The sequence below is a fragment of the Parasteatoda tepidariorum genome, chromosome 5 (assembly GCF_043381705.1).
Source record: "Parasteatoda tepidariorum isolate YZ-2023 chromosome 5, CAS_Ptep_4.0, whole genome shotgun sequence".
In the NCBI taxonomy this organism is placed as follows: Eukaryota; Metazoa; Arthropoda; class Arachnida; order Araneae; family Theridiidae; genus Parasteatoda; species Parasteatoda tepidariorum.
This window is the reverse complement of record NC_092208.1, coordinates 5,959,322-5,971,583: the sequence shown is the minus strand read 5'-3', so window position 1 is coordinate 5,971,583 and position 12,262 is coordinate 5,959,322. Positions and strand designations below refer to the sequence as shown.

At 28.7% G+C, this 12,262-nt stretch overlaps 1 protein-coding gene across 3 annotated transcripts; it reads left to right on the top strand.

Moving 5' to 3' along the window:
* Positions 1 to 3,043: 3,043 nt before the first annotated feature.
* LOC107457388 (uncharacterized) lies at positions 3,044 to 11,760 on the top strand. 3 transcript variants are annotated; one of them, XM_071180947.1, is made up of 4 exons: positions 3,044 to 3,538; positions 7,792 to 7,939; positions 8,975 to 9,043; positions 10,205 to 11,760. In XM_071180947.1, exons 2-4 carry the CDS (start codon positions 7,868 to 7,870, stop codon positions 11,582 to 11,584), a joined length of 1,521 nt encoding a protein of 506 aa, XP_071037048.1. In that variant the 5' UTR covers positions 3,044 to 3,538; positions 7,792 to 7,867; the 3' UTR covers positions 11,585 to 11,760. The 3 variants fall into 3 exon arrangements, with proteins under 3 accessions (XP_071037048.1, XP_015931031.2, XP_015931032.2); XM_016075545.3 differs by having other exon boundaries at positions 3,052 to 3,494; positions 7,849 to 7,939; XM_016075546.3 differs by lacking the exon at positions 3,044 to 3,538 and adding an exon at positions 4,711 to 4,879 and having other exon boundaries at positions 7,849 to 7,939.
* The last annotated feature ends 502 nt before the right edge of the window (positions 11,761 to 12,262 follow it).

Genomic DNA, 12,262 nt, shown 5'->3' with positions numbered 1-12,262 from the left:
CGGAGTTGAGCATTGGTAGCCGTAAAACCAGGAAATTGGGTTGGCTGTTCAACGACAACTATTTAAAAGAAATAAAATTACAAAGCTAATTATATACGAAATAATTCTTATTTAAAAAAAGAAATTTTTTTTTTGGCAAAGTTTTAAAAATAATTTTGCTTTTTAAGACAAGAGGGATTATCTGAATAACCCTATCTAGCTGAGAAAGTCATTGTAGTAACAGTAAAAAGTAGAAGCAAACTGACGAGAATATAGCTGCAAAGAAGGAAGGCACTCTGGGTATTTTATTGAAAATATTACTTACTGCAATGTAGGCTCAATAAGTATCGTTATTGCTATAATTCCGCAATCTCTGACATTTGTCCTCCGTGCGATTGTGAAGCTCGAAATTCTACATTTATTGTTACAACTGTGCCAAAATTCCTAAAAATTAAGCAGATCATACTTTGTGAATTCTGTTGTTTTTCACATCATCATACAGTTCTGTTTACTTATTTTACAGAAATAGGCCCTGTTAGTAAATTAATTTAAATTAAAACTAGAATGAAGCTCACAGACATTCGCACCTGAAATCCGTATTGAAACTGACCGATTTAGAAATATTTTTTAGATAAATTACAGTTCTAGTTTATTTTTATTCTATTTTTACATTCATCAAAGTTCAATAGATAACATTTTAATATAGAAAACAACAGAAGTAATAATAATTGGATCGAGTGCTACAACTAAAAAGAACTTTTTTTTCTCAATTTTACTATTCTTTACCTTCCTACATAATTCTAGCTGCAGCTGTACTTCTTTGACCAAGATTATGTTTTTCAGCAATTATTTTTTCCCCTGACATTTTTCTCTTTTTCTTCTTTAGCCAACTATCGATATATTACACTAAATAAAGATTAAAAAGAAAGATAAAAAAAGAATTGACATTCTTACAATAGGCACAAAATGATTGATTAATAATTTTTGCAAGCAAAAAAAAAAGGAGAAAAAAAAGTACAAATAAATAAATTAAACAATAAAATAAATGAATAAAAGAAAACAAATTTTTTTACTTGCTCGTGTATTTAATATTCTTTTTCAACGAAAATAAAATTTAATTAAAATTTTGAAAAAAAAATATATGTATTTTTTGCTACGCGCATGTACTAAATTCATTATGCACTAATTAGAGTTTAAAAATAATTTCCTAATTTTTTTTTTACACAGAAATAAAATTCTGAAGAGATTTTTTCTCCTTTACCATTCATCCATATAAAATTTCATGAACAACTTTTCATGGTAACAAGATGCAAAAGAATGTAACACATCCAATTTTTATAAAATCTTCGACATAGATATTATCAGTGATAATGCTAGCATTATCACTGATATTCACTCACTGTCAGTGATAATGCTAGCAGTAGTCCACTCACTGTCTTTCTAACCTCAGACTGCTTAAGGGAGGACCCCGCCCTAAGATGGTAAAATATTAACGTTTTTCTTGAATTTTTTAAAAGTAATAGAGACAATGCAGAGACTCCTTGTTTTTTTATGTTATTTAGCTACAATTTAAGTCTATTTTAAAAAATTTTCTTTTACAAAATAATAACAAATAAGTTGGTGGCAGCTACGTGTGTGGCTGGTCATCAAAAAGTAGCACCCCACTGGCCTCATGGATTTAGAAGTCCTGAAGCATAGGAAAACGATTTTGCTTCGATTTTCTGAAACATAAAGACATTATCTAAAAAGTAGCATAGCGGTTTTTTGATACTCGGAAAATTACCAAAATGGCGGCAACTTAAAAAAAAAGTTAAGTTTTTCATTAAAAAAATATTCATTAAAATACAAATATAAAATCGAAATATAAAAGTATCAAAATTATCCTAAGCTACTTTCTAAAGAATATATTTTTACGTAATTCAAAATAAGGAACATCTTATTTCGTTGTATAGATCATGAGAAAAACGTTAGGCCAGGTCAAAAAACAGCGTTTTGAGAAAAACGTGTTTAAAGTTTTGACTTATGGTAGGGGAAAACGTTTAATTTCACATATATAATGGTTGATAAATGAAATGCCTACAATAAGTTTGTATATACAGTCAACAGAATGGATGAGGCACAAAAAAAGAATGTCGCCTCTCCTAATCCGGCCGAGCCGTCCTTTCTACCTGCTTAGCAACGACACTCTATTCATCCAAACGAAGTTAGGTACCGAGAAATCGTTAAAGACAGACATTAGGAAGGGTACAAAGATTCGAAAAATGCAGTAAATTTTTTTTCGAATTTCTGAAATATTCAGGGTGGGGTCCCCCCTTTATCTCGAAATATTACAATCAGTCTCAATAAATACAACCCCAATTCACTCACACAGCTTATACACCGGCATGTGACAAACCTGGTGAAGGAGCAACCCTTTATGCAGAGTTCCTTCACACTGCTGATCAAAATTCAGAATAGTGAGCAACCCGGCACGAGCGGTGACTACCTTGACGGCCGGGTCACTATACTAACAGAGGAACACCAACTTTGTACATGTAATGTAAATAACTGTAAATATACTATTTTCTTCATTTATACCTATTCTAGTTACAGTTAATTTTAGTGTTTGTCATTCTATGCATATTTCATTAGTATGTTCCAACTTGACAAAGGAGTTTTTTCCTATTTTTCTTTACATTTAAATTGTTTTAACCAACTTATGCCTAACCAATCTCACGTCTGCAAAATTTCGATGAATCGGTAGCCGAGATTTACATGTAACCGCTTAAAGCCGAGATTTCCCTCATTCCTCATACCATCATAAATAAATAAAAAAAAATCAAAGAAATAAAAACTAATTAAAATTTGAAAAAAGGAAATATGTATTTTCCACCACGTGTATGCATTAAATTCATTATGCACTAATTAGAGCTTAAAAATAATTACCTATTTTTTTTTTTAACACAGAAATAAAATTCTGAAGAAATTTCTTCCCATTTACCATTTATCCATATAAATTTCATGAACAGAAATTTTCCACTTTAACAATAACCATCATTCGAAATTCTTCAAAGTAGGGTGTCTGGTCGTTACCTTATCAGTTGTGTTTTCATCCTATTCAAAATTGACAAGCCTGTATTTAACTATTCATTTGTAGTTGAAGCAGTTTTATTATGATTTATTTTTACTATCACACCAGTTATTCTCATGGTTCAACATCTGTTTGCTATTGAACACGAACATGCATTGTTCAAATCACTACAGCACTCGTCAAGAATAAGAGATCTTACCATTCACTATACTCATTATTTCTACTCCTACTTGACCACCCACCTTTAGCTGACCATCTTATCAGCTGTTATTCAGACTGGTGCAGTTAACGGTACCACAGGTTCAAACAATTGTCCGAAACAAAGTTATAGTAGATGTGTAGTGAAGTTGATAAACTGGGTATTCCACAGAGAAGAAATATTCAAACTGCTAAATTGCGTTGTGGAATTTGAAAGTTTGCTATAAAAAGACTTGTGAAACATAAGGTAAGACTGTTTATTTATTTTATTTTTTTTTGTAATTTCTTAGAGCTTATATTATTTAAATATTTATTTCAAAGTGATTTTGAAATTTAATTTAATCGGTCACTGATTATGCTCACTGATTATATGTTATAGTGTTTAGCTGAGTTGTGGGGCTTAAAGGGATTAAGGCAGCGATATTCGTTCAGAAGTGTTGAGAACCCGGTTGAAATTCTTTACACGAATAGAAAAGCTTTTTAATTCTGTTTTTTAATTGCAGAGGGGAATTTTATATGTATTTATATAATTTTTAGTGTGAAATATGCAGCAGACATTTAGTTTTTAAAGGAATGTAGAAACGATCGCTGATTTCACAAACTTAAAATTAGTACTTTTTTATTTTTTTTATTTATCTATTACTCTTTTATTTTTTTTTTATCTATTACTCTTTTATTTTTTTATTTATCTATTACTTTTTTGCAGAGAAATCTTTTTATATTTCTTAGTAAATAAATTTTAATTTTTTTTACCTTCATTTTAGTTATTACAGTTTCATTTTTATTCATTGCTTAAATAATGTATTTTTTAACTAAATTTTTATATTTTAAATTTGAATCCGATATTATTATTAAATATTTCGGAATTATTCAAACTATTTCCTCGCTCTTTTTTTGTATGTAATATATTTCATGATTTCAATTACCTCTAATGAGTATAAAAGAAAATTTAAATAATTTATGAGTTGATTATCAGATGAAGAGAGAAATATTTTGCAAAAAAAATTTTTTACTCATAATATTCAATTGTAATACCCTATTACCTACATTGCGAAAAAAGAGTGATCTTGAACCATACACCGAAAAGCCATTACATTATAACCACCCTCCATCTATAACAATGGGCTCGCCCAGGTCTTTGTGGTATCTCGCCTCGGAACAATATTTTCATGGGACACATTAGGACCCATAATTCTCATAGAACAATCCCTGACGTCTGTAAGTTACTTGAACATAGTAGCAGACCAGGTTCACCCATTCACGGCAACAGTTTTTCCTGAGGGGGATGGTGTTTACCAACAGGATAATGCACCATGTAATAAGGGTCGAATCGTCATGGATTGGTTCGAGGAACATTCCAGTGACTTTCAAGTCATGTCTTGGCCCCCAAATTCCCCTGACCTTAATCCAATAGAGCATTTAAGGTCCTACTTGGAAAACCAAGTTCGTGCTGCCACGCTACCCCCCTCGCAATGGGAGGGAATTGGAGGACCAGTTGGTGAGCGCTTGGTACCAGATACCTCAATCAGTACTTTGTGGAATCAATGCCAAGGCTGGTGTTAGCAGTTTTGAGGGCTAAAAGTGGTCCTACATGTTATTAGCAGGGTGGACATAATGTAATGGCTCTTCGGTGTAAGTGTAAACAGTAATTAAATGCTGACTATATACTAACAATTAATAATATAGACTAAAAATTAGCTAAATATTATAAGTTAATGGCAAATGATTTGTTATGTGAATTAAAATTTAATGATATTAAATTAATTAAAATTGATATTTATTATATTATAAAATATTTCATAGATATTTCAGCCTGAATGCAGATTCCTGGAAAAGTTTTTTATTGAGTGTATAAAATTTTTCTCGGTGCTTAGTAATAATTAATTCATATAGTTTAGCCATAAAGTATACATCAACTTCATTTGATGTTTGCTAGTTATAAGGGATTTCTAAAAAAAAAATTTCAGTTTTTCTTTAAATGTAATAATTTAATTAGATGTTTTTAAATGTAATAATTTAATTAGATGTTTAGTACGTAATTAATTACATTTGATATATATTGAATAATCAATTGTCTCGAATTCCTTTTAATGCATGCTAGCTATTAGAGATTTCTAGAAGAAAATTTCAGTTTTTCATGAAGTGTAAAAATTTATTCTTAATGTTAAGTACATAATTAATGAATATAACTTAATTCTATTTCATATCTTTTGAATAATCTAATTTTCATTGCAATTTCCATTCGTATGCTAACTGTAAGGGATTTCTAGATATTTGTGAGTTTCACTAATTCGTTGACTAATTTCAATTTACGTTTCATTAAATATTCCTGACATTCAGCATTTATATGTTTATTAGAGAATATCAGTAGTTATCAGTGAGTGTCAGTAGTCAGTATATATAAGTTGTCATCCATAAAGTTATGTGCTATTATTCTCTAGTTTAGAAAAAATTAATTAGAAAAAATTTATAAAATTAGAGCTTTTTAATACTTTTACATGCACAACAATAAATAACTGACTTACAATAGTAGTAACTACAGTGAACTTACTAAAAATACTAATTAAACAATAATAATTCAGATTTAAGAACTTTATAATGCAAATGAGCATATTAATTTTCTCTTCCATGTATAACTTATATTTGTAAGCTTTATATCCTGATCACATCTTTCCAAAAATTATGCTCTTTACTTTTCAAAACGATCTTTATGTGTCTCAATTACTTACAACATCATAATTTTATAACATTTACTTGGATATATCTAATTCACCTTTCTCTGGTTCTTTATGTAAAATGACTTTTAGGAAAATATTTTATAATATTTACACATTACATTTTGAGGTAAATATTTTCTATTGCACTTGTTGTTCAAACTCGCACCATAGTTTAAATTTTGCTATTTTCAAAACGTATTTTTTCATCAGTTTTAACAAGAACTTCTCTATTTTCTCGTTTTTTATCACTTAACGTACCAGAAGTTTCTGTTGATATCCATTGTGACTATATAAATTCTTTCTTTTGATAATTTTATATGTTGCTTCGCGGCTCAGAATCTAAAAAACAAGATTTCGTTTTTTTCTATTTTTTAAGATTTCTTACCGTTCGAGAGTTATTGTAATATTAAGTGGGGTTTTTTTTTCAAGATTTGCTCAACTTTTTTGCTTTAAATATTGATTATTTATACATTGTTGTATAAAAATTCTTTTTCCTCCACGACATCTTTCTTTTTTTAAATCTCTTTCGAGTGGATGTTACTTAAATATAGAAAAAAAAAAGAGTGAAAGATTGCTTGTTGATGTGTATAAAACTTTACATTTATAGCAAAATTTTTGAAAAATAATAATGATTAATGATAACTGTTCTTTATTTTAATTGCTATGAGTTTCGTTAAACGATAATTATTACTTCTAATTTATTTCTTCGCAATGAATCACACATTCTGTGTTTTTCAAGTTAAACTTTTTTCTTTTTTTCATGTTAAGATGATTATTTTTAAAATCCACGTGACCGTCCAATATTTTCTGATTAACATTTCAAAAAATATTTTTACGTAAAACTAGAATAATTGTATATTTTAAAACATAAATATTCCCTGACTTTTTCTAAACCGGTTGAGAGACCGGTTTCGGGGACTGGCGAGCTAAGCTTCCAGCTTCCTTTTTCAAAAAAGTAAGAAATTCTTATAATATGGCTTCGATTTATTAAAACCAATTGATATTTTTCTTAACTATAGGATAGTGTGATTATTAATTAGAAAATGAACATTTGGTCCAAGACCTTTTCCCGAAGTTTCCCTTTCTTAAAATGTTGTACATTTGCTATAAGTGAATAATGAACATTATTTTTACTATTTGCAACGCTTTAAGCGATTTTTTCCCCTTCATGCTTAGCTTTCTCAAAATTTATCGTATATGAGACATGTTAAAGTTGCATTTGCCTTATTTAAATGCACTTGTTGAAATAGACTAAACATGATATTATTTTTTAGATTTGATTGTTACTTCAAAAATTAATAGCTATTAAACTTGTAGTAAAAATAAAATTTAGGTTTGTCTATGGAATGTAACTACAGAGTTGAAATTTAAAGTTAATGAGAACATTTCGCATTATAATTTTAACAAGAGTTTCTTTTTTTCTATTTTCATAACTTATAACTGTTCGAATGTTATTGCAAACTTAAGTGGTTTTTTTTGTTGTTTATTTCAAGATTTGTTCAGCTTTTTTGCTTGAAATGTTGATTCTTTATCCATAGTTGCATAAAGTTAATTTTTTTTCTCACGAGATCTATATTTCTTAATACCACGTTCTAGTGGATGTTGATTAAATAAAGAAGAAAAAGAGCGAGGTTGCATGCTCCTTGATATAAATCTTAACATTTACTGAAGCTTTACTTTTTTTGAAGCTTTTTTATCCGAAAATATTGTACACTTTCATCATAAATACTACAAAAAGTTAAAAAAAACATTATTTCTATAATTTATAACATTTTAAACGCCTTATTTTTTCGTAAATGTTTAGCTTTCTTAAAATTTAACGTACAGCAAAAATATAAAAAAAATATTCTTATTGAAACATACCAAAAATTATTTTATTTTCAGATTTTTCTTTCTTAAAGCTATGGCCGCACAGAATATGGCACCATTACAGAAAAAAGAAGCTGAATATACATTCATTGGTTCAATGGATGCTGTAAGTTTGTTTTGAATTTTTATTAAGATCAGTGTCTTTATTTTGTTTTTCATTTCAATTATATTCCATTCTCAAATTTAATAACTTATTATAGACATTTGTTTATAGTTTACTTAAAAAACATCTTTTTTTTACTCATTAACTTATTACTTTTACCCCAAGACTAAAACAATAATATTAAAATTTAAACTCCAGTTTTTTCAACCAAAATATAAGAAAAATAAATTTTGAAAAGTTGAGAAATGAATTTTTCTCATAAGTTCAGCACTGTACATTGTTGTATTGAACAGCATACAGTTCTTTTCTTACTTTAATTAGTTCAGACATAACAGCGTCGATATTTACTATCTTACAGTTCTAAATAAACGAATTTCAATGGGAGTAAATTATGTCAGATTCTTTATTCTATATTTTTTATTCTATGCAGATGTGAAGATCAAATTCATTGGAAAGAAACTATAAATACCTTAAATGTTTTATTGTATCCGAACTGTATCTGAACTTTTATTGTATCAGTACTTAAAGCAGTGTTTAAATTGAATTTTATTTTGCAACTGATTTAAATGAAGATCTTTAGCAGTTGTCCTAATCTAGTTTTGAAGTTTATTTATGACACATTTTTTTTAAATACTCAATTAAAATTTTAATTTCATGTTTTATAAGCGGAAGTCCCAAAATTTGAAATATAAAGTTAATTTTAGAATTTTATAAAATAATTTTTTACAAAAATAAGAGGATATATTTAATAATAAAATTTACAATTTTTTAATGTTATGCCAACAGCTCTGCAATAAATTGGAACTCATAAGTTTCAAAATTCAAACTAGAATCTTAAAATTTATTTTAAACTAATCATAAAATACTACATACATGTTTTAATCGTAAAATACAACTAAATGCAGTAAAAAAAACGTAAAGTAGAACTTAATGCAGTGTTTGATTTTGAATTTTATTCACATGCAACTGGTGAAAATCTTCAGCAGTTATTTTAATTCAGTTTCGAAGTTTACTTATGTTATTTTTTTCTGTTTTCAGCTCCCATTGGGAAATACTAAATCAAAGCATGTTAAAAGTGAAGAGGACGAGAAACATACAGAAGAAATGGTTTGTATTTTTTTGCAATATTTTTTATACAGTATAATCAAAAACTTGCAAATAAAAGTAATATTTTATGTAATATTTTCTTATGCTTATTGCTTTTAAACAGAATTTGAAAATTAAAGCAATCCTCTTTAATTTATTTAAGTCATATTTTTGTTTTAATTTTCTGTAAGTATCAATTAAAGTTAAAAATATTTTTTAATTGACGAAATACGTATTAAATTTTTATTTTAAAATTTGAAGTTATTTTGATCAATTAGAACATTAAAATATAAGGCTCTTAAAACTACCCAAATTAACACTACTTTATAAAAAAGCCTCATTAGAAGAATTAAATATTTTAAAGTTTTGAAAACTTGATGAAAACATTGAAGTGAAGGTAAAAACAAATTGCTACAGAGGGAAATTTATTTATAAGTTTAAAACCTTGCACAAAGAAAAACATTAGCAAAGTCCTCTTTTTTTATTCAAAAAAGCATTGTCTACTTTTTTCTGTAGGATAATTCAAATTTTTTGATAGTAAGCAATTGTGTAATGGTGTTGTTAATCAAGTTTCATTATATGTATTTTTAAAGGTTTAGCATGGTTAGAAAATCTTTAAAAGTTTAAAATATATTTTTAGTTTATAGTTATATATTTTTTTCTTTTTAAAACAATAGCATTTTAAAAATATTCAGAAATTGTTTTAAAACAAATCTTGAATTATACGAAAACAATCAGTGTATCTGATTATTTTAAAGTCCCCAACGTTATTTTTTAACTAGCTTAAGCCAAAAACTTCCGGGATTGTGTTTTTCATCGATTAGGAAACATTATTGCCGATACCTAACCGAAATTCTTTAAATTCCTAAAAGTAACCTATGTTGCTAATACATATAAGGATATAAGAAGAAGGAAGGATATATGAGTTCCAACACTAACATGCACAGTTTTTTATTTGGAAGATTAATACATAAATGCGATAGTGCATAAGGGTATGTAATAAATACGATAATACATATGGATACATACTAAGTAGGATAATAAGTACAATAATGCATCGTACATAAGGATACGATAATGCACAATGGTGCATAGTAATCATGATAATAAATGACTAGTTTGAGCGAGCTTTTAAATTTCTGCTAAATGCACTAGCTGAAATAAATTTGTCTTTCTTTATAGATCAAGCTAGAAGAAGAGCTGGCGTTTTATGAGGAGAGGAATCTAATTCATCATCAGGGCATGAGAACAATTACACAGAAATTATTTCAGGATATTTCAAGAAGATGTAATTTCAGAAAGATGTTTGATGTGTGCTTGGAAGTTTTGAGCAAAATAAATTCAAAGGAGAGCATCACCTGTTCTCTTAAGCCTTTGCATGAAATCTGTCCATCAATCGACGAGAAGCCCACCGACAAGATCACCGGGGTTGATCTGAGGGCAATGCTGCTTGCTGAGAATATTCAGGAAGGAATTTTCAGGTTGTTTTCCAATCTTCAAAGATTGAAGCAGTTCCGCGTTGAGCAAGAGCAAAAGATAGCCACAGTCACCTCTGAAAGAGATTCTGCAATTGAAAAAAACATGTCCTTGCAGGAAGAGCTATACAATTTGAGTACAAGCCATGCAGCTATGGATCAGGCTTTGAAAGCATCAATGGTAGATAAGTTGCAACATTTGAAGATAGAGGGTTTGCAGGAATCATTGTTTGAAAGCTCTATACAGAATGGTGTTCTGAAGCTGTGCGATCAGCTCATACGTTTATCTCAAAAATGTGATCTGCAAGAGAAGAAGATTGCAGCAATTTCTGAAGAGAGAGACATTATCGGACAATCGCGTGATTCTATGGTGATTGAAACGGGTAATTTGAGCAAAACCTATGAATCTGAAAAGCAGTTCTCCGATTATTCAAAGATTGATATTATGTCTGAAGAAATAAAAAATCTACATCTTGAACTGGAAAAAGAGCGTTCACGTGAGTGTCATAATTATTGCATTAACCATTGTTTACGAGAGGAAAACGGAGCTAATGAAATCGAAATCAATTCGTTGGAGGATGAATTATTCACAGAGAGGTTTCTGAACAAAGAAGAAACTAGTCGAATGGAAATATTACATCTGGAAAAATCAAATTCCGAAAATTTATCTGCAACGCGATTGTGTTGTTTGGATAAGAAGACTCAAATTCTTTTAGAAAAGTCGCATTCTTTCCAAGAACATTTGGAAAAAAGAGCTGATGATCTGCTGATGATTGTGGACAATTTTTTAGACAAGTTTAACGCACCTTCTTTTGAACATACAGATCTCGAAGAAAACACTGTGGTTGAGGAGAACTCTACGCTAGTAAATAACGGTAGTTCAGAGGATTTGAACAACAATGAAATCCTCACTTCTGATTTGTTTCTAGATAAAACGTCCCCTGAAGAAGTTCATCTTGAAACTCCTCCTGGCTCTTTCCCCGAAAATGCAGAATCTTCTCCCGGATTTAAAGAAACGGGAGAAGTTACAGAGAATTTCAGGGAGGAAGAGTTAGTCATGCTAATCAAGCGTTTGCGTTTATGTTAATCAAGGTTGTCACTGAAATGTAGGGAGACAATGAAATCTTAAGAAGATTAATGGTTAATTTGGGAAGTTCTTAAAACATTCAGAATGGGCTGTATTGTACAAGTGATCACACTAAAATCTATCTCAAATGTGTTCAATCTAGCAATGGAACTATTAATTAAAATATTTTGAATTTATCTAATGGTATTTTTTGAGCTTAAGGTAACTAGATTCTTTTTTTAAAAACCAATTTTTTAAGTGATTTGAAAGACCGATTTGATTCCTTGATTTATAATTTTCTTTTATTAGATGACTAGTAACTTTGTATGAATGTTTAAAAGAATCTTAAAGGCATAAAATATACAATTTAAGTGTAAATTAATGAATATAGGAGAATAAATTTGAACTTTTAAATGTTAAATGTAATTAAAATAATTCTCTCTAAAATACATTTAATGAAACTCACCATCACATGATAAAATAAACTATCTGATAGGAATTTATTATTTTTCAATTTATGAAAATACATACACACTTGTTGGTTTACTACTTATCAAAAGTTTAAGATACGCATGTTCAGAAACAAATTTAAAACAACTGAGATCGATAAAGAATAATTTCTATCAAATCTAGAAAAAATATTCTCTACAACTAAGAATACTTCTTAGCAAACAGCTTAAAAGATGTTTACGTCTGCTC